Genomic DNA, 24,881 nt, shown 5'->3' with positions numbered 1-24,881 from the left:
GATGCGCGGGAAGGGTATTAGGAGGCGAAAGACAGAGAGTGGTAGAATCCAAGGATTTGTGGTAGGAGACTATATAAGCATGGCTGAAGATACAAAAAGCGCCCAGCTGTCAGCGCTGCATTAGGTGTCTTGATTGGTGGAAAGTAAGCGACCCAGAGGTTGGCACAGCTTGGTGTATTACCCGGAGCAAAGAGCCTAGTTAGACTTTGCCCCAATCCAGTAGACTTCCACTAAGGCAAAAGTCACTCGTCCGAGTATTTCCGTGTAACTACGTTACATAAAAGTGAATTCTGCGCAGGTGCCGGGGATTCGGAATGCAGAGGTGCGAGGTCCACAGCAGCCAAGCAAATGATCATAAAGCATGAACTAAAGTGACGCACCGTGGCCACTGGCCAACTGAGATAGAATCTCATTATTCGTATGGGTCGACTTTGGACCGATTGCAGTTCCTACAGTAAACACGAGGTGGCGTTGATTTGGACCAGATTGGACGTGTACTGGTCCTCTTGCACCCGGATTCCAGGATATCGAACATAGTACTATAGCTATGCGTTCGACAGGCTCCACATGAGAAAGTTGGTTCGAATTGTAGGATGGTCACCTGCCACGAACAGAGCGTTCCGGAACATGCCTTCCGAAAGTTGGCAGTAAAGTGGCTGTGTCAGTTATCCTTACGTGGCTCTTGCCGCGTCGGCGAGGCGAGCCTCAAAGCCTTCAACTGCAGGCGACCTTACAGTAATGCACATGGCTTCCGCTATTACTCTGTTGTGCCTTCTTCTAACAGTCCCCTTTGGTTTCATCATCTTTACTGCTTACACAAATAAACTTTCCAAACGCTCGGCACAAGCTCGCCGCACCATAATCAAGAGCCTTGGCGTCCCCACCACATCAAACCCCCAGTTTATCGGTTTCTTTCATCCCTACTGGTAGGTTTCTTCCACTGAGGACTGGGCGATACTTGACTCGTGGTATTTTTGTAGCAATGCAGGTGGGGGAGGTGAACGTGTCCTCTGGACTGCTATCGCAGCCACCCAACGTGCACATCCTGATTGCATCTCATTAATATATACTGGAGACGTCGACGTGACCAAAGAACAAATAATAGCTCAAGTCAAAGCACGCTTTGATATCTCTCTTGATCCCAAATCTTTACATTTCGTCTTCCTAAAGAAGAGACGCTTAGTGGAGGATGCCGCCTGGCCGCGTTTTACACTTCTTGGCCAGAGCCTCGGGTCCATGATCCTCGCTTGGGAAGCTTTAGGTCAAGTCATACCAGATTTATTTATTGGTAGGTTTACTTGTCTTGGATGCTGTAGAACTGTCGGTGCTCATACCGCTTAGACAGCATGGGGTACGCCTTTACATTCCATGTAGTTGCATGGATTACTAGGGGCTCCATACCTGTGGGTGCATATGTACATTATCCAACAATCAGTACGGATATGCTGGCTCGTGTGAAGGCCAGAAAGGTGGGTCATACAAACCGTGGAGATGTCGCGGGCTCGTTGATATTGAGCCGCGGAAAGATGTGGTGAGTACAAGTGATCCACCTTCCGGCTTTCATATTATTGCTCTGTCCAGAATTCTATCTCCTGCTGCGGTTCGGTTTCTGTATTGTGGCACTTATCATAACACACTCTTATAGGTATTATCGTTTCCTAATGTATCACTACTCCCTGGCACTCTCCCGCCCTTCCTTCGTTATGGCCAACTCCAGCTGGACAAAGAACCACGTCGATGCAATACTCTCGCACTCTGACCCTGTCATGAGCACGTTGCACTTTCTTAACCCCCTTCTTGCCCTTCGTCTCTTTGCGACTACATTCAAGTCGAAAAAACTTCACATTGAATCAACAAGCAAGAAACGAGAAGCCAAAATTGTTTACCCACCATGCGATACTCGCGAGATGGCACAATTCCCATTGGACGAGAGGGAAAGAATTATACTGAGTATAGCACAATTCAGGTATATCTTCATTCTACTTTTCATTCGTTGCAGGCGCTCAAGTGTCGCTCATAAAGGCCAGAAAAAGACCACCCTGCTCAACTTCGCGCTTTTGCACAGCTGTTGGCCGATCATTCAACTTATACTTCGGGTTCCTCCTCTGTGAAACTGTTCCTATTGGGTGGCGCACGTAACGCGGACGACCACGCCCGCGTGCAGTCCCTTAGAGATCTCGCAGAAGAACTCAAGATAACCCCCCACGTCCAGTTCATCGTCAATGCAAGTTACCCCGAAATGCTCGGCTGGCTCGCAATGGCGAGTATCGGGCTTAGCACGATGGTGGACGAACATTTTGGAATCAACGTCGTTGAATTCATGGTGCAGATTCCTTGTTTCACTTTGTTTGGTTCTGTAGCAACTCACCTTGAACGAACTAGGCTGCAGGTGTGATTCCTGTGACGCACGCTTCTGGTGGTCCACTTCATGATATTGTTGTACCTCTGGATGGCGAAGCAACGGGATTCCATGCGCGTGATCCGCAGAGCTTCGCGAACGCCATGCACACGGTGTTAAGCATGAGTGAGTCGGAGCAGCAAGCGATGAGGACACGTGCACGTACGTGGGCAGTAAGCGCATTTGCCGAGGAGCGCTTCGTGGAGGGTTGGGAAGCTGCTTGGAAAGGGTGGGTATGATGAGATAGTTTATACTCTTTAACGGTAAATAATCATCACTACTCCTTATTATCTTAAACCTTCCACTCGGTTTGTCGAGTCTCTGCTCATCGACTAATTCTGGTAACGTAGTAACTAAGCATTCATACTTCAAGCGCGATATATTATTATCGGGTACCTCATTCGTGCGATTACCCCACGCCCTTGAAGCTCCTACCGTTCCTAATCAGTTTTACAATAATGCCAATATACTTGCAATAGGCCTCGATGGTGAGATATTTCGAACATTGTTTATAAGACCATGGCCAGGCACGGTAGAAGGTATCATCTAATCAGAGTTAATTTTGCGTTTTGACAAACTTTCGGCGAGTTTGCTACATTTCTGATTTGATAAACTGCGAGATGTCATTTGAAATACACAGTTCATAATACAGTCTTCCTGATGGGACAAATGAATGAGATTTGCCACGCAGCCTGGTCGTCAATTATCTACGAGTTCGAGAAGCTCGTCCTGCTTCCCAATAAGGTCATTGACATCACTGTACCCGCAGAGACCCATCGTGATATGCATGTCAGCCACAGTTTGCATCAAAACTTGTTCGACTCCTGCTTGTCCGGCGATGGCAAGACCGTACATGAACGGACGGGCGACTAGAATTCTTTGATAAAAAAAACTACCACTGCAGAGAAATTATGGCACGTACTGAGAACACCCTGTGCACCCAGTGCCATGGCCTTGATGACGTCACTGCCTGTGCGAACACCAGAGTCGAAGAGCACCGTCAGGTTGCCGTTCGTTTGCGCATCGAGGACCTTGGGCGAGCGCATGATCTTGGCTAATGCATCCAACGAGCCAATGGCACCATCGACTTGCCGTCCACCGTGGTTGGACACAATGATCCCGTGAATACCCATATCAATAGCTTTCTCCGCGTCCTGTTGCAAGCGTTTTCATAAGTCATCGTGGGACTAAAAGACATGAACTTACGGACGTTCGCTGAATCCCCTTCAGAATGATAGGTCCATCCCAGTGATCTTTGATAAATTGTAGATCCTCCCAGGATCTGAAAGTGCCCGAGTTGATTTCTCCGAGCCATGCCTTGCCCAGTTTCATGGCTTTTTGGGCATTCGCATCACCTTCATTCAACGCCGCGTTTCTAATCTTCTCTGACTCGAAAGGGAACTTGGTGGTCTCGTGCACAGGTTCATACCCGAAGCGCTTCATGAACACGGGGTCAGACATGCCAACCTGTATGCCGACGCCATAGAAGAAGGGTATATAGGCAGTGTCAAGGTCGTGTGGACGCCAGCCCAAGAGCATGGTGTCGAGCGTGATCACAAGCGCAGAGAAGCCTGCAGCTTTGATACGGTTGAGAAGGGATATAGTTATCTCGTCCGTACGCGGCCTGAGGTGTTCACAGCCGAGTTATGATACGCGGAATTGTGATGCGAGATTAGACATACCAGTAGAGCTGATACCACCGTTGGCCGCTTGGCCCGTTTGCCTTTGCGATATCCTCGATTGACCTGGATGACGCCGAGCTCATGATGTAAGGGATGCCGCAGGCAGCAGCAGCCCTGGCAGTTGCGAGTTCTCCGTCTGCATGCAAGATACCCTGTACACCTACGGGTGCGATGAAAAGAGGCGTGTGGAATTTCTGTCCAAATATCGTTGTCTAACCAGATGCAGAAATACATTAGACAGGGGTATCACGCGCTCATAGATACTCACTTCAACATTTCGGTTAGTGCAGTCCTTGAGCATTGCAGGGACAATTTTCCACCGGTTAAAGGCACGCCTATTTTCAGCGTCTGTCGAGCACGTTCCTGCGCTCCCAAATGTGTACATGTATGCCGCTAGCATCCTCGTTCGAATCAAGAGTCGAGACTTGAGCTGATGAGAACACTCACGGAGATGATCTTTCATTACCTCCCGGGCTCTGTCCTCTATCTCTTTCACTGCGAAAGAGCCTAGAACAGGCGGCTCTGCAAGTCCATAGATATCACCAAAGTATTTCGTCCATCGAGTTGGTTGCGGGGGTGCGGCCGTCATGGTGGGGGTCACGGTGATAGGGAGTCTGGGAAGGCAACAGCAGCCAGTATGACTTATTTAAGGCAGTTTCAGCCAGCAACATCTATCCGAAAAGCCGACGCGGCTAGAATCTGAAACGTGATGGGGATTGAAGTATTCGTGTTCGGTATCAGAAGCTGTCAGATAGATTCAAACCACATGATTACCGCGTACGATATATTTTCGCATCGAATCATGGTTATATTTCCGGAGCGGGCTTGTTCTTCCGCTTGCCGTGGACACTGTGATTCGCAGAATGTTTAGTTAGCTTGGCAGGGTTCGCCAACAGATGTCCACGTCAACTACCTTTCACTGCACTGGGAATTCTGTTCGCCTAGATAGGATGTCAAATCGACATATAGCTCTCGAGTACGGCGCTCAATTCATCGCCGGGGTAGCTCAGCTGGGAGAGCAACAGACTGAAGTGCGATGGTTTCTGGAGGTCCCGTGTTCAATCCACGGTCCTGGCATATTTTTTGTTTTACTTTGGTGACAATGAATCAACTTGCACCGGCGACGGGAACTCGTATGGATGGAGCTTAGTATAGACCTCCAGCTCAATGCTCGAATGACCCGCATTCATTCTAACAGCACGAAACTGACAGCTCGTCCATGCAAAGAAACCTTGCTGACTATATCATCAAACTACCAGCCGCCGAGAACACGGAGGACCAAACGTGAAAGGCAGCCAGAGCAAATAAAGGAAAAGACAAATGACGAGAAAAGCTAAACTTGAAGAGCTTGGACAGTGAAGTTACTGGGCCATAATTCGGTGAACAACAACATATCGAGGCGAAGGCCAAATGAAGTTTGGCTCTATTGAATTCTAAAGCTCTTGCCAAATATCCACAAACAACACAATGTGGAAATCTGTGATTACGGGCCGTGAGTAGTTACCGACCACGCTGTAGCCTACCAGTTATCACGCTCTCTCAAAAGTTGCAGGCACGAGTGTCTGCTTTTGACTGCACAATACATCATCAATCTTCTGTTTCTCTTCGATGGCATCCTCCCTGAGCACAAGACGCTTGATAATCCTGGATGGTGTGTTTTACCGCTGCTTTCGTTCACAAACGCTGCTTACTATGCTGATACGATTGCAGTTGCTATATTCCTAGCTTCTCAGGTGATTATTCCATTTTTCAACCATTTTGCTCCTGTGAGCTGAAGATCCCGTTAGGCAGCGGTTTACTATGCTATTCGGGTAAGTGTCCGTAGTGGAAATTTCCGGGAAGCATGATGGACATCCTTGTAGTGGTACTTCAAGCGGAGTGACCCTACAAAAAAGAGCGCTGAAGCAATCAAGAAGATTATCGGACAAAAGAACCTCAAGCTAGATGAGTATGAGAGTGCGCGTGACCTCTTCGGTTACGTATCGCTTCCTGCTAACCTCTTGGACTTTTCGCAGGAGCAATATCAAAGGAGGTTGTTCACCCAGATGAAATTACCGTTCGATTCAACGGTTTGTCTGCCGTTATCTGAAAATGAATTTCCAATGCTAATAAACATTTTAGACATCGGGGGTCTGGAGTCAATTGTATCGTCTCTCCGCGAAACCATAATTTATCCTTTAATACATCCCGCTCTTTTCACCTCGGCATCTCCCCTCCTCGGTGCCCCAAAAGGTGTTTTACTCTACGGACCTCCCGGATGCGGAAAGACCATGCTCGCTCGTGCGCTGGCCAAAGAATCGGGCGCGACATTCATTAACGTTCCCGCATCAACACTCACAAACAAGTGGTTCGGTGAGTCCAACAAGCTAGTCGCAGGTCTGTTCAGCCTCGCACGGAAAGTCCAACCCGCAATCATATTCGTCGATGAAATCGACTCCTTCCTGAGGGAACGCCGTGGAGATGACCACGAGGTAATGGGTATGATGAAGGCAGAATTCATGACGTGAGCGATGCCTTTTCTGCTGGAACCTTGACTGATCTTGGACACTTAGTTCATGGGATGGCTTGACATCGGGCTCTGACAGGATACTAGTGCTAGGCGCGACAAACAGACCAGGTGACATTGACCCTGCAATTCTGCGGCGCATGCCAAAGCGGTTTGCTGTGGCTCTTCCAGATGCAGAACAGAGATTCAAAATTCTGTCCTTAGTACGTGTCTATCACCGATGGACGATTGCTCGCCTTGAACTTCATTAGATGCTCAAAGACACGAAACTGGATCCCCATCTTTCCCTGCGTGTCCTTGCTTCCCAGACAACGGGATTCTCTGGTTCTGATCTGCGCGAATTATGCCGCAACGCTGCAATGGTCCCAGTGAGGGAATGTATGCGCGCCATGGAGCATGACGAAGCAGCGTTGATGAAGGTCGAGAAAGAGGTACGCTTTTCGAGACATCGTTGGTGAACTTTGCTCACTGGACATACCAGGGCTTCAACATGCGTTCGCTCACCCTCACCGATTTTTATGAAGCAGAGGGATCGACGCTCCAACCACCCGATCCAGAGGATGAAACCATGTCATTTCGAGCATTCATCGACACTCACCCAGAGCCTAGTCCACAGGCAGACAAGGATCTTGCGACAAAGGAAGCTCTGGTTATCGAGGAGGTATCCGAGTGCGAGAGTGATAATGAATCAAGATTCCAGACCGACGATGAGTCGACAGTACTTGACGGCGACAATGAATCGACACTGAAAGATAAGAGCAGTGACGACTCGTGATATCTGTATTTATTACGCCTCAAGCTTCATGGATTGCATCAATTACTGAGTAGCACTGATTATTATCATATAGACTAGATATAACTGATCATCCCCACTATGAGAAAACCGATACAAGAGACACAATCAGATTGGGTATTGCAGGATTGCCTTCATGGCTATTGCCGCAGCACGGTATGTGTCTTGTGCAATTTCCCGAGGGACCAGCCTTCAAGCAAAGCGAAGAGCTTTGAAACGGCGCAGAACAGTGTTGACTCTTGCTATCATCGGTGTCCCGTGTTTCTCACCCGTCCTCCAGATGCTCGGGCTATTGCCCCTTGCTTCAAGTGGTATGTCTGATACTGACTAGTGTTGACATGTTCAGGGAAAACTAGTGTGCTTCCTGCCGCTCGTGGACGATACTCATTCATGCCTGGCTTACATTCGTGTTACTAGACTGACGTGTTGCACATTTAGCGCAAACAGTCCTCGTTCCGCCAAACCAAGTTTCACGCATTGGGGGCTCTTTGTGCTTTGAAATATTTCCACACGAATGGCATCATCTACTGTGTTGTGAAGCTCAACAACAGATATCCTGGTTATCCTCGACAGATTCGTCAAGTTAATGCATGACATATTATTGCCATTATATCTTCACGCCTAGAGCCTTGCACGTATCATGCTAAGCGAGCACATCAACACGGACCCAAAAGACAGTGGGAAACGATAGGCTCACTCAGGGTTTGCATTTGGTGGTGGTTCGCTCGACATTCACGACACAACATTTTTTACACGAACAAGGCTGTTAGTCGACAATCGTGCCCTCATATCCGCAGAAATACCCGAAATAATTCCCGTTGTTGAAATTTTTCATGCTCTGTGAGCATAACATTGTATCTGCAGATACTGACTGTAAGCGCGCTAAGGTCTGCACGTAAGCCGCAAAAGTGCTTACCATGAGGGAGCAGGGTAGGCCCGTGGGTGTCAGGTTCAGGTTGTCGGCTGCGACGGTTTTGCTAGCCATCGCTGTGATAGATATGATTATGGTGGTGAGTGAGTTGAATATCATTGTTCAAACCTGGCAATGCCCTATGAGTCGAAACCTACGTTGGCTTTTATACCCAGATAGTGTAAGGGCAGCCAGTCTACGTGTGCCTACATCACTGATAAACAGATGCAAGCTAGTGTTAAAGCTGTTGGCAGTTTTCTTTTCCAACCGGTCTGGCAAAACTGTTCATGCTTGATCCACGGCAGACTTATTGTGAGGTAGAATACGAACTAAGAGACGGTAGAAGGAGGATATCAGATAAAGATTCGGCTTGTTCCGTAATACAGACTTTTACTATTTGTCCTCCGATAACCTCAAACTCTGCTACCTGTCGTCAGTGTCGTGCACAGATCATGTCAACTGATTGTCGACTCGTACAAGCAACGGAACTCCAAGGTATTATCTGGGACTCGCAGAGATGTAAATTAGAACTTATGACATGATTTGAATTCAATAGAACATGAAATTCGATAAGTCTAGTAGAGGATGCCCCCTCGCGTCACTTATCGGCGGGGTGGATTGTGCTACAATCGAGTGTTGCAGAGGGAAACAGAGTGCTACGGATGTAGTAAAGTATGTTTCCCTGATGGCCTGTTCCAATCAGGCGAAGTAAAACGCACATTATGTCGTCTCAGAACAACACAATCCGCGCGACGATGTAATCTCTCAGTTGACACATGTGAAACACTTAGTCGACCTATTTACTTACATGCACACTTGGAAGTTGGAAAAGGTTGGCATAGCTGTTGTGACTTCACAGAATCTTGAAGCATCCTTCATGTGGATAACTCTGTTCGCCACTGAGCCTCGTAACAGTACTTGCTAGTCCAGAGTATCCCACCTGACGACGATGCTGCTGAATTTGCGGCGTTCCCGCCAGCCATTTTAGATGCGCAATTCAACGAAGATGAGATGACTTTTGAAACATATGATCAGTGTATGAGGCTAGCAAGTGGATGAACAGACACGCGTGATCGGCCACTTTCGTGGGGTTCGGATGATTAACGAAGTGAAAGACTTGAAGTGCTCGAGGGAAATGCTGCGGCTTTTGATCTTGAGGACTCGGAATTAGGTCGCCTTCACCATTACATGATATTGCAACGAGTACACATAGTCTCCATGACCTAGAGTTTTATCAGTTCTGCCAGTCATATGACGAGTGGATACTACATCCATTCACCCAATTTTTGATTTTCAGATTTGCAGTCACTCACCAGATTTCCAGCCTAAGGCGTGCGACCAAGCTGGCCTAAAGCCGCAGCTTTAGGCTGCGAAGTGCGCATATTTGGTACATAATACAATCACTTTCTGGGCCCCGCGGCCACGGACGACTACAAATTCCTAGCCATCCTGCTGCGTAAGAGTAATCACTGCAAGGCCATGCTGTGGAGGAGAATCCAAACGGGATTGATGACATCAACATGCTCGAGGAGTACAACGATTGAGCTCGAGAGGTGTGTCTGATACTGCCGGTGTGATTATGATGCTTATTCAGGATGTGCAGCCCTCGTTCAGATAAATGAGTCTTATTGGATGCTGCTCGTGAGCTACTTACATCCGTTCCTTCCTGTATTTCACTCATGCCTCTAGACTGAGGCGCGTTTATTTCGTCGTGGTGTACGTCAGTGGAGTGGAATCATCTTTCCGCGCCATTGCACCGAACTGTTCTCGCAGGTCGCCTCTTGGGTAGATATATGATTCAGATTCCATTCAGCACTGACATCATCTTCTGTCGTTTCTTGTCACAGATTTCGACACCGAGCGGATAACACTCGGATTAGCCGATCCAGTCGCGTTTCTGCTTTCCGCCCACAGTTCGCAAGAGGCGAGGTATAGATCTAGAGAGCGCTCTCGGTAAACAGTTCAATAGCATATATTTTATATAAATACTGATACAAAGATGATACTATTCGTCCGAGCCCAGAAGAGGTGCGAAATGTTTGGTTGTGTGTATACACTGCATAATCCAGTGTATCCATTCGTCGCCAGATGTCAAGAACCATGCGGGCAACTGGATAGTATATGGTTAAGACAAGGGGGACGTGGTGACAAAAGCTGTAGAAGATACGGGCGCAGTCAAAGAGGTAGCGTTGAAGCCGTTCACGTCAAAAAGGACATAAAAAAGTTCGGAGTCCATTAGTGACTCTTCCGGTCATATTCAAACTCCGTACCACCAACTTCGTGCACCAGTGACCACGCCATCACCACATCCAAACGCACGTATGCTTAATCCATGCATATCAATAAGTTAGCTGTTTTGTCAGTCTTGAATACAGATTAAACGCTGCAGCGCCTAGTTTGTACTGGAGTCCCACCGGGCCGCAAGTCAATGCAGGAGAGTGTCGAAGTGGCCTTTCGCATTGAGGTATGTCTCCCACTAGTATTATTGGCATGGCCTTTTCTCCTCGCATTCTAGTTTTCCAGTGAAAAATTGAACTTGTAGCGATTTTTGGGTACATGTGGTCCTTGGTCAGTAATATCGGGATGAATTCGAAGCGAATGCGTTGTGTGTCTCCCACTTATCCGGTCCTCTTGCAAGTGAAGCAAGCCAAGATCCGCCACATTTTTGGGATTTGTATTCTCCGCTGTTCAACTTGTGAGGCCACCGTGACTCTTCTGTCAAAGATCGTTAGTGCAAAACGTACATCATTTCCAGGGGGTTTATGTCCGTATGTAACTTCAAGTCTATCACGTCGAATCCAAATCACGGCATGCATGAATCTGATACATATGGTGACATCTAATTTTTCTTAGCCACACTGAATTTTTCCTTCTCAACCTCTTTAGCGCGCCAGGCACGATGTGTGATCCTTAATCGGCTCCCCCGGTTTGAACTTATCAGGTCTGTTTTGCGCTCTAGATATTTACCCACGCATCACTCTAATCATGTTTCCTTCGATTGATGGTCGCCTTGCCATTCTTGCCGTCTTACCTGCTTCCTTTGTTGTGATTGCATCCATCAAGCAGTTCATTAGGAACAGACAAAACAAACCTTGCTTTCCTCCTGGCCCAGTGCCGCTTCCACTGTTAGGAAACGTCTTATCTATCAACACCAAGGAGCCTTGGTTGACTTACACCAAATGGGCTGTTACTTATGGTACGTGGTCAGATAGTACTACGGTGCATATGTGGTACAAATCACTATATCAGGAGACTTGCTTTTCGTGCGACTTCTAGGCCAGGAAGTCGTGGTGATCAATTCTCAGCACGTTGCAGAAGCCTTGATAGCCAAGCGTTCTCCCATCTACTCCGATCGACCATACATAGCTACAGTCGAGCCGTGCGTTCTTCTAACATATTTCCATTTAATAATTATGAAGTATAGGCAGATTTGGTTGGTCGATCAACTTCGGATTCACAAATTATGGTGACGAATGGCGTCTTTGCCGACGACTTGTCCACCAAACTTTCCGTTCCGACTCTGCACTGAAGTTTCGTCCGATGCAGATTAAGCAGGCTCGTGAGATGATCGTCAACTTCATTGATGATCCTTCACATTATCATTCTCACTTCGCAACGTCAGTAGACGTGGCTGTACATATCGAATGATCATCAACTTGTTCATAGATTCTCGTCATCAGTAGCGATGTCAGTGACATACGGCTACCAAACTGGTCCTCGTGATGATCCTTTGGTCCGCATCGTAGAAAATGCATTGGTAATTGGCTTTCAGGTGATAACCCCAGAGAGAGCAATCTTGCTCAAAACCTTCCCCTCCTGTGACTTCAGCTCTTTTTCTCATGAAAATAGCTGACATTTTGTACTCTAATCCAGTATTGACGTTACCTGACTGGTGCTGGGGATCCTCGATCAAACGCGAGGCTCAAGCTTCGACCAGTCTCATGACTGAAATGACGGAAGTGCCATTTCGATATACGAAACAGCATATGGTGGGCATCTTTCGGTTTTAAAAACATCAGTTTTGTCCTAGTTATTGATTACGTGACCGTCAAGGCTGAGAACTCGGCCCTTGGTCAGTTTTCCATGGTCGCAGAAAATCTTCAAAGAATGGACAAGCAAGATCAGACATCCAGACCGTTGTTTGAGGGTGCATTAAAGAAAGCAGCTACTACTGCTATTATAGGTTCATCATCATTTTACAAGGGACAGGACACTGCTCTTTGATACATATCTACGCAGGTTCATACGAGACGGTGAGCAGATGTCCAAACCATGTTGTCAACTACTGAATTTCTTTACAGACTACTTCAGTCTTGATGGCTTTTGCTCTCGCCATGGTGTCTTACCCAGATGTTCAAAAACGTGCACAAGCGGAGATCGACTTAGTGGTTGGGCGGGATCGTTTACCTACCTTTGAAGACAGAGCGTCACTACCATATGTTGAATCAGTTCTGCGGGAGACTTTGCGATGGCAGCCTATCATACCCCTTGGTAATATTTTCCACCGAGGGATGAAGCCTGCACTAAAGCTGATATTATAGTGCCACGTGCCACCTCGAGTGATGATATATACGATGGTTACTTCATTCCAAAAGGTCTGCCGTTTTTGTCTAATGAACAAATCATGGGTAACATCGTACATCAGGAGCGACTATCATATGCAACATATGGTCAGATGCATTCTCTACATTTGCGTGATGCTGACTTTATATTGCAGGAACATTTCACGAGATGAAAAGCGGTATCCCAACGCATCTACTTTTATACCAGAGAGGTTCATGGACGCCAATGGTGGGCTGACGGACGATGACCCAGCTGAATATGTATTTGGCTTTGGCCGACGTATATGTGCAGGTGGGTTGAGTTATTTTATTGCTGTATTGCATGTGATGAGCCAATACATTCTTTAATCAGGCCGGTATGCTGCTGATGCCTCTATGTGGTCTGCTATCGTCACTATGTTGGCCACGGTGGAATTTTCTTTTGCCAAGGATGACCAAGGCAATGCAATGCAATTCACTCCTCAATTCACGACAGGATTCACTCAGTACTTGTTTTTCTTGTACCATTTCATCACGCCACTAATATCTTCACCACTTTAGTTCCGTCACGGTCTTTCCCTGCAGTATTTCGCCACGTCCTCATGTTCATTCAGAACTTCTGGATACTTTACGAATGGGAGAATAATATGTATACAGTGACAAACTTGCCATCGTTCTTTTCTATGTTCTGATTTGGGCCACTGCGAATCAGTCGGTCTCCTATATGGTCTTTTGATCTCTTTTCGTGCCGCAGTGCCTTCAGTGTACTTATATCTGGATCCTTTTTACAATTCAAGCTGTGCCGACACGTTTAGGTAGTTTCGATTCGATTCGATTTTCTCTGTCTATTGTCAGTTGCATAATTTACGAGTGAAAATACAGGAAAATGGTGCTGGACCAGGTCCAACACGAGCTCAGCATCTCACGTTGTGCGTGTTTCAGAGTCCGACTCATCTTGCCGAATGTTGCCGCTTGACTAGCCGAAATCCATCCCAAATCCACCAGATTTCGTTTTCGAAAAATGAAATCCACATCCAAATTCACGTCCAAATCGGCCTCGAAATCCAGCTTTGAACTCCTCTTTAATAATGTCATTTGACCAGGCAGGTTCGCCACATCTCAATAAGTCTTCGGCGAGTGACGGTGCAATCAGTGACGGAAAAGGATAAAGATGGACGCCGAGATACAAAAACAAGCATGAGAATATTCATTATTACAGAGCGTTCCTTACTTTTGTTCTTGCCTTTTCGAATTGGCCTAGGTGTATAGAGAATGGCCGAAGTCGTGTCACCCGCAGGAATCCTCCCTCACATACCCGACGACCTCACGCTTGCGCAGTTCATATTGGATGCGGAGCATGTCAGGAGGACCGTTCGTAAGAATGGTGCCTGGATTGTTGATGACCAAAGTGGGAAAAAGATTGGGCTCGAGGAGGTCAGTGTGCCTGCCAGTGAAAATAAGCGATTATTTGCGGGGTAATGCGCAAAAGTCGGTGTGGGGTTAACACTACTTGCTGCTCTGGTCGATGATTACCACGGCTACTGATTGTGTACTTCACAGCTCAGAGCTCGAACGTATGGTCTAGCTAATGCGTTGAGTATCCGCTATAACATCCGTGCGTTATCTCGTTTCATGGTACTCAATGTGTACTGACTCCTCTGGCTTCGCATAGAGCATGATGATGTCGGTAATGACACTATCATTCCAGCACTTGCAAGTAGTATTGATGCACTTGGTAGTGTTGATCTACAGTCCAAATCATATTGGTATGCGAGCTAGCTTCGCCACATACAATGTACGTCTGGGTTGACAGTATGAATTCTGCAGATTACCTTGTGGCTGCTTGGGCGGCTCACAGGCTTGGTGCTGCCGTATCGTACGCTCAATTCCTCTAAGTCGCTCAAAACATGCTGAAACACGCCCACAAGCGGTGCCAACCCGTTATTCACAGTCGACGAACTTGTGTATCAAATAAATACGGTAAAAGCAGTCGTCATCATCACGCACCCGGACTCGTTAAAAGTGGCCTTGTCGTCTGCACATGCCGCTGGTGTTTCCGCGGATTGCATCGTTCTTTTTGACGTCGAGGATGCGGATACTGCGCACAAGTTGACTGTGCAAGCTTTGGTTTCGCAAGGTCTTGCGAGTGCTCCGAACTTCACAGAACGAAAACTTGCTCCTGGAGAAGGGAAAACTAAGGTGGCCTTTCTGAAATTTTCCAGCGGGACGACTGGTCGCCCGAAGGTGAGCGTGTATTTCGTGAGGACCTGCATGTGGATGAAACTTGCACGTGCTATAAATCAGGCCGTTGCAATACCTCACTACTCACCGATTCTGTTTATCCGAAAGGCTCGGCCTCATTAACTGCGCAGTGCTTCCTTTATATCGTGAGCCATTACCGTTCTTGCCGCCTCGTCATGTTGTTGTGAAACTGGGTATTTCCAGATAGTTACGGATTGGTGTTCAATGTGCGAGCTCAGTTCAATTTGGTTGTTCATTGCTGAATATCTGGCAGGTCCATTATATCTTTTTCTGCGGAGTGCGTCGATATACCTTTGAGTCTGTGCTTGCACATTGACTGAAGCACATCCAGATGACGCTTGTCTTAACAGCGAAATATAACTTTCTGGACTTTTTGAAGAGTATAATCAGGCATCGCATCACCCATCTTATGTGCGTCGTCCTCGAGCTTTCTTTGACCTCACCTGAACAAGACTTTAGGTTGGTCCCCCCACAAATTGTACTGTTATGCAAGGTCGGCGAGTCGTAATTTCCGAATGATCGTGTCCCCCACCTATCTGTGTTTTCCATTTAGCATCCAGCTGTCAAGAGTTACGATTTTAGTCATGTCCGATACATCACCTCGGGCGCTGCACCCTTGTCTCGTGAGGTAATGGAGCAGCTTGTTCAGATATTCCCGAACGCCGACCTTGGGCAGAGTTATGGTTAGTCCATCTCTGAATGATGTGTGTGCATGTCTCATCCCAGCGGCCAAAGGCCTTACCGAATCGGGGCCTGTTATAAGCAGTTTGGCACTGGATAAGAGATGTGACTTGAGTGGTAGTGCTGGCCAACTCCTACCCGGTATTATCGGCCGCGTGGAGAAACCAGATGGCACTCTCGCCGACTTTGACGAACCCGGAGAGCTTGTCGTAAAGACACAGGCGCTTGCGCTTGGCTATGCAAACAACCTTGAAGCGTACGAATTCATCTTTCTTATATCACTCACGTATCAACCTATTAACTGTAACGTGATCAGAACGAAGGAAACCTTTGTAAATGGGTGCGTAGGTAGGCCTTCAATTGACCGCTAACTGACTTTCCACTTTCAGATGGCTCCGTACCGGTGATGAGGTGGTGTTAAACCGCAAGGGCGAAATCGTAGTTCTTGACCGGTTGAAGGTTGGGTAATTGACCTTAGACCACTGTATTACTTGACCGAGTACCCCTACAGGAAATGTTGAAGGTCCGTGGATTCCAGGTCGCACCTGCCGAACTCGAAGGGTGCATTTTGGACCACCCTGACGTGACTGATACGTGCGTGGTTGGAGTACAAAATGAATATAGTGGCGAATTACCACTGGCATTCGTTGTTCTCCGCCCTGAGGCCACCAAACGTATCGAAGAAAGTCATCTAGTTGCCGACGAAATCAAGTCGTCTATTATGAAAGTAAGCGCTTCGAGACACCAGGGGAACGTGTGATACTTATATTTCAACTTTACAGCACGTTGCTGATAATAAAGTTGGCTACAAGAAGCTCGCTGGAGGTGTCGAGATCATTGATGCTATCCCGAAGAACCCGAGCGGTAAACTTTTGAGGAGGGTGCTAAGAAACAAGGCCAGGGAGATGCGGACGAAACCTAAAGCGAAGTTGTAACATGGTGGTTCTGGTTGTGAGTCCTCTGTACATTAAATTGTACCATTATTTGTCACTCTTTCATCGATAAGCCCTCTCCCTCCTGCAGTCACGGCTCCTCAGCATGCTATCTGCAGGTAACTTGCCACAGGTGGCTGTACTCAGCTAGGGCACTGTTACTCCTTTCACACATTCTGTGTCAAATTCCTGAGTGTACGAGTGCGGATTAAGAGCTCACAGCAATCTGTTTCAAAGGTGAGCATTGAGGACCAGATTCCGGTCGTCCCGATGTGATCACCGTATCTTGTGAGGTGCACTCGATATTGCAATCACATCTCCTGCCAACCTTTAATTGATGTTAAAGATTTGGAGGAGGATGTGTTTACAATAACTATCATACAGCTGAAGTACAAGGTCGATCAGGAACGGTTATCAAACTCAAGGTGGTACCAAAAGATGGGAACCCAGACTCAATACAATATACCTGGGTCACTACAGAACAGGGGGCTGAGCTAGCATCAAACGCTCATTCTCGTCGCTTCCATCTCCCACCATACGATTACTTCTTTTGCCGTTTTCAAGTTAGTCTCCACCAGTTATATCCCCGCAATTGACTGGATTGTCACTCTAGCAGGCATTGGTCGCCTAACCTTCGGAGACAAAACAAAAACAAATCCACCTCATCTTCAAATTTACATTCAATCGCCCCATGAACTATACTTTATCTGCTAGTTCGGACTTCAGGACCATGACAAATTCTACATGAACGACCTAATTTTGATCATCTTCCAGAATTATACCAAGCAGATCGTATCACGCTGTCCCAATAGCCCTGCTGTGTTCAGCTGCGAACGACGCAGGTAATTCACTCTGCATCTACCACCTTGGAACATGTCCCTCACAGAGTGGTTCTTAATGCATTCGGTTTAGTTCCCAATTTAATTTGAACAACTTTGTCGCGTTCAACATGATTCAGGCTCCTTGCGCATGGAGTACAGGAAATATTGATATTGTCGCACTTCAACGGTAGACGACTATATATACAAGTTCTTGTTCCTGCAGCGGTTATGGATGTCACCATGATGTCAAATTTTGTCGATAACACGCAACAAGAACAGCATCACAGCTCGTTTTTGCAGAGTGCAGGATTCGTCCAATGATGCATGCACTAGATCTATTGTGACATCCGTAGACACCCTGGCTCATTGGAATCATATCCAAGTGGCAGAACACTCAGACACAAATGGTTTCAAAGCTTGCCCACACTGGCAGGCGACTGCTCTATTTCCTGCTGAGGTGGGAGTCACCCTCCAGCGTCGAAACTGATTAAAAACGTGTCTCGAAGCCGCTGACAGTAAGACAGTGCACAATGTCTGAGTTTGGTGGCCATGTAATAGTGGCAATGCCAGTGAATGAGGCTGTGCCTGTACTCATGCTAGATCTGTGGATGTCGACGTATGGCAGATTTGGTTCCTATAATCAGGTTGGGTGCGTGGATGTGAAGGTCCAGTTGATGGTGACTAGAAAGAGTTTGGATTTATACACACCACAAAGGGGAAAATAAACAACAAATGTAATGGTGGAACAGGTTTGTACCACACTCTATTATAATACGCGAGGTTTTGAACCTCAGAACCTATACGCAACATCTCCAACATCTACAAGATCGCAGATGCCATAAAAGCCATCACTACAGCAGTAATAACGGCCCTCGATGATACCTGTAGACCGACAGCTGCGCTAGTGCTGGTAGTAGAAGTAGTAGCAGCGACGATTGGTGGGCATTGCGGAGCAACGAGCTGCTCGCCGTATGTTGAGGCAACCCAAAGGAGCACGCCGTTCGTCCATCCGAATCCAGCCTGAACGGTATATTCACCGCCATAACCAGAAGAATCGACATTGAGGTTGGAGAACTTCTCAAACATCTGCATTTCACGTGAGTATGTGGTCTAGAGAATCAGATTGAGAATAACGGACATTACCGGTGTTACCAACGCTGTTGGTGAGGTTTAACTCACTAGCTGGAAGCTGGGGCAGCAATCCTGGAATCGAACCACCAGTGGCATGCCTGATGAAGTCTTAGTATCGCTTTATTGAAGAACAGGTGCATTCCGCTTACCAACTGCAGAGTACGCTGGCATAATATCTGTTAGCTAGCTCACGTTGAAGCGTGTCTCTCCACCCTTCGCCCGCAGTAGCATTTCCTCCGTTAACAACAGTACCGCTTAACATGTTGATGTCCGCTGCTGGACCAGTTGCGGTCGCGTTTTGATTAGCTTGTGCTCCGAGGAGAGGTTGACCAGGAAGTTGAGCTTCAGTAAAGCCAAGTTGGCCTGCCGGAACGAGATCATACGTAGACTGAGTTGAGCTGGGTATAGGCAGCCCGTTGGTGGTAAGATTAGATGGAATAGCCCGGAGTGCCTGCATGATGATGTATTGTAGTGGAGGCCAACAGTTCGGAGCGTCCCTGTGATACACATTTCATAAGATCTGCTTACAGGGAAAAGACGTGGAGAGTTACCATTGCAAGCCCGTCCAATCGATAAAGGTAACAGGAACTGTACCATTGTACTTATTCACCACCAAATTGACCGCTGCGAAGTAACCAAATGCGTTGGATTGAGAAGCGAGGACTTCATCGGGGATGATACCGTTCCAAACAGGATAGTAAGTCGCGGCTGTAAATATATCGTTGCGTGCATTCGAAGTCAGGTTAAAGTCGTAAAAAGCGAGCTTGGATGGGTCCCAAAGGAGGTCGAGGATACCTGCACGAATTCCGGCAGCGACCTGTAGATGGTTGTTCGACGCAGTCGCATTGGACGTGCCATAAAGCTCGGCAAGAAGCAATCTGGCCTTGTCTGTGATCCCAAAGTTACCATCAACCAGAACACACAACAACAAATTGACATACACAGAATACTATTAAGACAGATTGGAATGTTGTTCTTCACATTGAGCGAGCGCAGGCCAGGGTTGCCAAGCTGAGGAATAGCCTCAAAGCGTGAACTGTAATCCCATCCAGTCTCAGCGCCAGATGCAAGCTCGCTGTAAAGCTCGGCAGCCTGATTATCCGTAAGAGGCGTAGAAAGAGTTGGGTCATGAACGGTCAGATAATCTAGATATAGGCACGTTAAGAGTAAAGTAGGCGTCAGATTCAGTACAAAAACCCACCAGTGAGATACGATTCAGGTCGAGGAGCACTGTTGTTGACTGCATAGTGTGCCATCATGTAGGTCTGGTTGGTATATGGGCTCTTGACTTCAATTGTACGATTATTTGCCCACCAGGCAAGCTCAGCCTGTAGAAATATTCAGAATCTGTACTCTACAGATGGAGTAAACTACTGACCTCAGCCAAAGGAAGAGCACGTTGTAGAATCGATGTATCTCCAGTCACATTGACATAGTCATACACCATCTGTGTCACAATCTGATATTATGGTCACATCGAAGAATGCTAAGCAGCACTTACATGAATGAAGAGAGGTGGCTGTGACCGGTTTAAGTCTATGCCACCGACAATGAGAAGCACTGACTCGTTCAAAACAGTCTACTCACAATAGATACGACCACCGTTCGGAATGAAACCGAAGTCCTCGAGCTCATCCATGAAGTTTTGCAAAGTGGCGTTTACAGTTGAATACAACTCTGATTGAAATAGACCCTGAATAATCCAATAGCTGTCCCAGTAATCTGTCGAAAACACCAGATATCATCGATATCCACCTGCGTAGAGACACAGAGAAACACAAACATTGTTCTCTAAAGCGACCACCAGGAACAACGAATGTATGGTTCAAGGGAATGAACGAGCCCTCGCACGTGCCGCCGGGGTATTGGTCACAAACAGCAGACTGGTTAGTATTACGAGCAAGCTGAGTCCAGTAACCATGAACAGTTTGCGCAAACGCCTTCAACAAAGGATCCGTCACGTTGTTGAGGAACGCTGGAGTAGGATTGAAGTTCGCGAGAGCAGTAGCCTCCATCTCAAGTCCTTCTCCAAGGAAGTCGTTATCAACGAAATTCACGATCACCCCTTCGGTAACCGTCGACAAGTTGAAGTTGCTGAAGTCTGCAAGAACTTGCTGAGAAGACTTGCTGGTTGGCTTGTCCACGAACGTTTTCGGGTCAGAGTATACCTGAGCAATATTGACCGTCTGTAGCAGCTGAGCAAAAGTTAGTACTGGGACCCCAGAGTTATTGTAAATCAAAACGTACTGAACCAGCGCAAAATATTTGACCAATGCACCATCCTTGGGTTGGGGGTAGAGGTGCCTGCGAAGGTAAAGTCGCGCCCAGTGATACACTAGGGCTAGCCACCGCCGTCGAAATGGTCAATGTTGGCACCGACGCGGTGCCAGGCGCAGTGGTAGTGGTACTACTGGTGGTAGCTGCCAATATGGTATGAACAAGGCCGGCGACGACCGCAACCTTCAAGCTCGACACCATTATGAACGCGGGATGTGTATGTCCTAGTCACCAACGACCCGAGTAACACCAGGTGTCGTATAAATACTAGAAGCTCTGCCACGACGCAGCCTAACAATCGCCAGCTCATGGGACTTCTTATACTTATAGGCGCTCCACGTATAGCGCTACCCCGGCCATAACTGAAAAAACATTGACAAACCTTGGTAATTGTTGTCAACGTTGGTGGACGAATCTAGGTCTGCTGACTCCGGTGTCTTGCAAATTCAACCCAAATCTCCCACTGACACAATACGTGTTTATCGTCGGCTAACCGTTGAACCACCACGAAAGATCCGGGTGCATCGGTAGGGGCATTTTCCGAGTGGAAGAAAGAAAGGTCGAGTACTAGTACAGAATTGGCGCGGAGCTACATAACACCGCCATACATAATCAGAATCGCCCATTCGCCTTTGATGTAATCACTCATAATCATTGGCACACCAGCATAAGTCCAGCAAATTCCCCGTAGTGCTGCACGTATCAATGTACCAACTTAGCCAGCACACCCGTGGCGCTCACAAAATACAAACGCTTCACCAAACCCCCACATGACATAGGTCAGTACGGAGTTGAGCACATGGACGTACCAGAAAATCCCTCAACGTCAAATCGGTGGCAACAGCAACGAGGTCACGCCGAACATCCAGGTGACCGGAAAAACTACAGAAAAAGATTTCGAAAAGATGCCGAAGAAAATCTTGACAACCACGGTCGAATAACGTTCTACTGTGGTCGGGAGCAGTCGGCTTAGATCGGGTCAACGAGACCGACAACATCGAAGAAAGGGCAAAACTCAACAAGTCGAGGGCTAACCAAGGGTGCGCTTGTTCAATAATGATACCTTGATGCGCCAACAGCGGAAATAGTCGGGTCTAGGCACATTTCTCATTACTCATTCCCTCGTCAATTAATAACAGCTTCAAACCGGTAAGCAGATCTTGAGAACTCAACAGCAAGGTGTCATGTGCAACGTCTTTTTTGGAACATCCCAAAGGTCTTCACCGATCGATTGATACAGGTACGCTCAGAAAGAAGTATCATTTGTCACGGGAATAGGTCAATGACGTACTTACGGATGCACCCTTTTAGCCCTTCCGCAGCCTATCAAGCATCCTAAATCCTCATCTGGCGTAGTGTAGTTGCTTCTCGAAGCTCATACACCTCAGCAGACATGATATCAATGCCACAACGCACCTGCCCTCTTGAGCAGAGCAACCCCAGCAAAAGCCCACTCTCTGTTCAATCGACCATCAGCTTTTCTGTGTGCAGGCCTTCGCCGTATGCCATGCTCTCGAAGATTATTTGTCTCCAGATGCTGATGGTGAATTCTTGTGCCTCTTCTTCCAAAACCTATCCATGCATGTTTAGTGAATGACAAAATACACCAATTACACGTAAGGCGCACCGGCTCCAGCCCTTCAATAAGCTTCTGAGGTCCTTTATGATCCTTAAGGTGCTCAACGACAAACATGACGAGATCGTCATCCTCTAGTTCACCGAGATAATTTACCATTCGGCGTCTTATCAATGGCTCCAGCTTGCGGTCAATCATAGGCTATGGGGCATTAATTAGCAGGCAGCTTGTACACGAAAAACCGAATCCTTACATCTGAAACACCATCCCACCTGACCTTCGCCTTGAATAGTGTTTCCTTATTGTGGGGTACAGACTCCTTGATCATCTGGAGGCGTTCCTTGGCCTTCTCACCCTCGGTGGCGCTGAAGTCAAGCTTAACTAAAGGCACCTTCCGCTTCTTGATGCCCTCTTCCTCCTCCTCTTCCTGCCCAAACACAGTCGGTTTCGTGTCCTTGGGAATAGGTTCTGCCTTGACAGGCGGGGGATTCAGTGACACGCTAAGCTTGACTGGCGCACCGTCATCAAGAAGCATGCCTGCTTTCCGCTGCTCTTCGGCAAGAGCTTGCATGTCCTCCATCTGGCGTGCGAGGAATTTCTCAGACTCGACACGAAGATTCTCCGTCTCACGTTCTTCATAGATGCGGGATTCCGCATCCGTTGCTTCCTCTGCAGCAAGTCTACGGGAACGAGTCTGTCTCCACCGTATTCTGACATAGATTATGAGCGAAATCACGGAGCACAAACTTGTAACGTACCTGTCGACGTAAAACAATTCATCGCTTTCGTCATCATCCCAAACATCCAAACGAGCTTGCATCTCAACACGATCCCGCTCTTCTGCCTCTTTGATTGCATTCTGACGGGCTATCGAACGCTCCAGAGCTGCTATACGGGTGCGTTCTCGAGGCTCGTAGCGACGTTCGCGCTGGATCATGAAGTTAGCATGAGGATTCCAATTCTGAAGAAATAGCTACTGTAACTTACGTCCCGGAAGGAAACCTCCTCGTCTCGCCGTCTGGCTTCTTTACGGTCCTTTTCAAGCTCCTCGTCTGTCTTTCCGCTCTTGCCTGGCATACTCCGATCATCAAAACCCATTGCAGCGGCGCCATCCTCGGCTTTTACGAACCCCACAGGTTTGTTGTATCCCTGAGCATCCTTTCCTCGAGGAGCAGATTTCCCAGGAATACCCTGTGGTGACTGTGGGGTTTGTGGCTTTCCCCACTCGCGGACTTTCGGCCCGCTCGGGGTAGGTGCAAGCTGAGGCATGGCATCACGAACGTCACGCAACTTTTCCCGCTCTCGCTTTGCAGCTCGTTCACGAAATTGGGCGATTTCAGATATGACAAGACCACGCTGTGTCTCAGGGAGATCGGCTTCTTGAAGATCGTGTAGATGTGGTGGGATGACATATTTTTCTTTGTCAAGAAGACCGCTGTTGGCTGCTTCTTGTGATTGCTGATTGATCTCAGCTACCAATTCATCAACCTTGATTTTTGCTTGGTGTAACATCGTCTCATCAGCCTAAGCGCAAACGTTCGTTAACTCATGGACAGTCAGGTAAAGAGAGTAAGGGACAATTACATCAGTCTTCATTTTTTGTGCAGAGTAGGCATCGAGAAAAAGCTTCGTCTTTTCATCGGCTTTGATCTGAATAGTCGACGTAGGCTTGAAGGGAGAGATAGATACAAAGCACGACGCACCAGTAATTTCTTGTTCGCGCACCCATCCTCGAGTGCCGGTAATTCAACACCCTGCAAAAGAGCAAGACATCGTAAGGCAGAGTCAGGATCTTCGAACTCAGCAAATCCAAAACCCTGCGGCTTGTTCGCTGGGGTGATAAGGCGTTTGAAGGACTTGACGGGACCACACGCCTGAAAAGCCGTTGTAAGCGATTGACATGAGCATGTGGACAGCTGATCCTTACCACAAGAAGCCTGTTCAGAAATCCATCGGTGACACCACCGGATATTGAACCGACGAACAGGGATGTCAATTTCTGTGCCTGAGGAGGGACAAAGCCCTGGTGAAGCATTTGTTGCTGCTGTGCGAGAGCCGACATTGAGGGCCCCTGGCCATATGATGGCAAAGGTGGACGCAGACCAAGTCCTAACCGATTTGGAATGGGTTGCATTTTGATTGAGAATATATCTTGAACAGAAACTTCGCAACTGATTCTTTGGAAGAGTCAGAAAGGCTCCATCAGAAAATAAAATAAAGACGCACAAATGAAATACTCTAAGCGTTTTGATAGACAGTCAGAACAGGCAAAGCAGATGAAGTAAGAGCTAGAGGCAAGCTTGCAGGTAGTTGAGTGTCACCGCGTAAGTAAGCGCTCGTCGTGGTTCGCTTGAAAGGGCAGCACCCGATA

General features: G+C 47.5%; 7 protein-coding genes and 1 non-coding gene across 8 annotated transcripts; 5 read left to right on the top strand and 3 right to left on the bottom strand.

Annotated features, from left to right (window-relative positions):
- Nucleotides 1–738: 738 nt before the first annotated feature.
- On the top strand, nt 739–2,637 carry EDB93DRAFT_1252879 (glycosyltransferase family 4 protein; the record flags this gene model as incomplete). The annotated part of the gene is made up of 6 exons (XM_041453352.1): nt 739–926; nt 981–1,288; nt 1,342–1,531; nt 1,646–1,966; nt 2,023–2,323; nt 2,383–2,637. The coding sequence occupies 6 exons, from the start codon at nt 739–741 to the stop codon at nt 2,635–2,637; spliced, it is 1,563 nt and encodes a 520-aa protein (XP_041305180.1).
- A 460-nt stretch (nt 2,638–3,097) lies between these two features.
- EDB93DRAFT_1089946 (FMN-dependent alpha-hydroxy acid dehydrogenase) lies at nt 3,098–4,669 on the bottom strand (the record flags this gene model as incomplete). Its single annotated transcript, XM_041446244.1, has 6 exons — nt 3,098–3,275; nt 3,317–3,552; nt 3,605–4,022; nt 4,081–4,292; nt 4,349–4,473; nt 4,528–4,669. 6 exons carry the CDS (start codon nt 4,667–4,669, stop codon nt 3,098–3,100), a joined length of 1,311 nt encoding a protein of 436 aa, XP_041305179.1.
- Nucleotides 4,670–5,075: 406 nt separating this feature from the next.
- On the top strand, nt 5,076–5,157 carry EDB93DRAFT_t86. The gene has a single exon. It is a non-coding gene; the product is annotated as a tRNA-Phe (tRNA).
- Nucleotides 5,117–7,739, top strand: EDB93DRAFT_1297674 (P-loop containing nucleoside triphosphate hydrolase protein; the record flags this gene model as incomplete). The annotated part of the gene is made up of 8 exons (XM_041454631.1): nt 5,117–5,134; nt 5,976–6,036; nt 6,096–6,149; nt 6,202–6,583; nt 6,633–6,789; nt 6,838–7,017; nt 7,068–7,156; nt 7,196–7,739. The coding sequence occupies 8 exons, from the start codon at nt 5,117–5,119 to the stop codon at nt 7,359–7,361; spliced, it is 1,107 nt and encodes a 368-aa protein (XP_041305178.1). The 3' UTR covers nt 7,362–7,739.
- Nucleotides 7,740–11,234: 3,495 nt separating this feature from the next.
- EDB93DRAFT_1162183 (cytochrome P450) lies at nt 11,235–13,753 on the top strand. The gene is made up of 13 exons (XM_041450068.1): nt 11,235–11,485; nt 11,539–11,668; nt 11,718–11,906; nt 11,956–12,107; nt 12,163–12,278; nt 12,343–12,472; nt 12,529–12,542; nt 12,591–12,780; nt 12,831–12,884; nt 12,935–12,959; nt 13,007–13,143; nt 13,204–13,336; nt 13,392–13,753. The coding sequence occupies exons 1-13, from the start codon at nt 11,275–11,277 to the stop codon at nt 13,474–13,476; spliced, it is 1,566 nt and encodes a 521-aa protein (XP_041305177.1). The 5' UTR covers nt 11,235–11,274; the 3' UTR covers nt 13,477–13,753.
- Nucleotides 13,754–14,102: 349 nt separating this feature from the next.
- EDB93DRAFT_1089978 (uncharacterized protein) lies at nt 14,103–16,708 on the top strand (the record flags this gene model as incomplete). Its single annotated transcript, XM_041446246.1, has 16 exons — nt 14,103–14,264; nt 14,391–14,445; nt 14,570–14,596; nt 14,658–14,706; nt 14,759–15,103; nt 15,135–15,217; nt 15,276–15,298; nt 15,346–15,369; nt 15,424–15,503; nt 15,552–15,585; nt 15,646–15,775; nt 15,828–16,029; nt 16,090–16,113; nt 16,163–16,214; nt 16,285–16,500; nt 16,556–16,708. The coding sequence occupies 16 exons, from the start codon at nt 14,103–14,105 to the stop codon at nt 16,706–16,708; spliced, it is 1,659 nt and encodes a 552-aa protein (XP_041305176.1).
- A 1,414-nt stretch (nt 16,709–18,122) lies between these two features.
- On the bottom strand, nt 18,123–21,452 carry EDB93DRAFT_1230263 (glycoside hydrolase family 37 protein). Its single transcript, XM_041451278.1, has 11 exons — nt 20,905–21,452; nt 20,441–20,852; nt 20,245–20,379; nt 20,159–20,193; nt 20,036–20,104; nt 19,859–19,985; nt 19,599–19,802; nt 19,209–19,545; nt 18,807–19,154; nt 18,665–18,755; nt 18,123–18,612 (listed from the first exon to the last, which is right to left on the bottom strand). Exons 1-11 carry the CDS (start codon nt 21,133–21,135, stop codon nt 18,346–18,348), a joined length of 2,256 nt encoding a protein of 751 aa, XP_041305175.1. The 5' UTR covers nt 21,136–21,452; the 3' UTR covers nt 18,123–18,345.
- A 711-nt stretch (nt 21,453–22,163) lies between these two features.
- EDB93DRAFT_685545 (uncharacterized protein) lies at nt 22,164–24,876 on the bottom strand. Its single transcript, XM_041457100.1, has 9 exons — nt 24,737–24,876; nt 24,438–24,687; nt 24,214–24,384; nt 24,095–24,160; nt 23,498–24,034; nt 23,269–23,438; nt 22,764–23,220; nt 22,562–22,711; nt 22,164–22,506 (listed from the first exon to the last, which is right to left on the bottom strand). Exons 2-9 carry the CDS (start codon nt 24,642–24,644, stop codon nt 22,396–22,398), a joined length of 1,869 nt encoding a protein of 622 aa, XP_041305174.1. The 5' UTR covers nt 24,645–24,687; nt 24,737–24,876; the 3' UTR covers nt 22,164–22,395.
- Between the last annotated feature and the right edge of the window lie 5 nt (nt 24,877–24,881).

The sequence above is a fragment of the Suillus bovinus genome (assembly GCF_016758785.1).
Source record: "Suillus bovinus strain UH-Sbo-P2 chromosome Unknown EDB93scaffold_51, whole genome shotgun sequence".
NCBI classification, from domain to species: domain Eukaryota; kingdom Fungi; phylum Basidiomycota; class Agaricomycetes; order Boletales; family Suillaceae; genus Suillus; species Suillus bovinus.
Note: the sequence above shows the minus strand (reverse complement) of the source record. Positions and strands in the feature narration are given on the sequence as shown.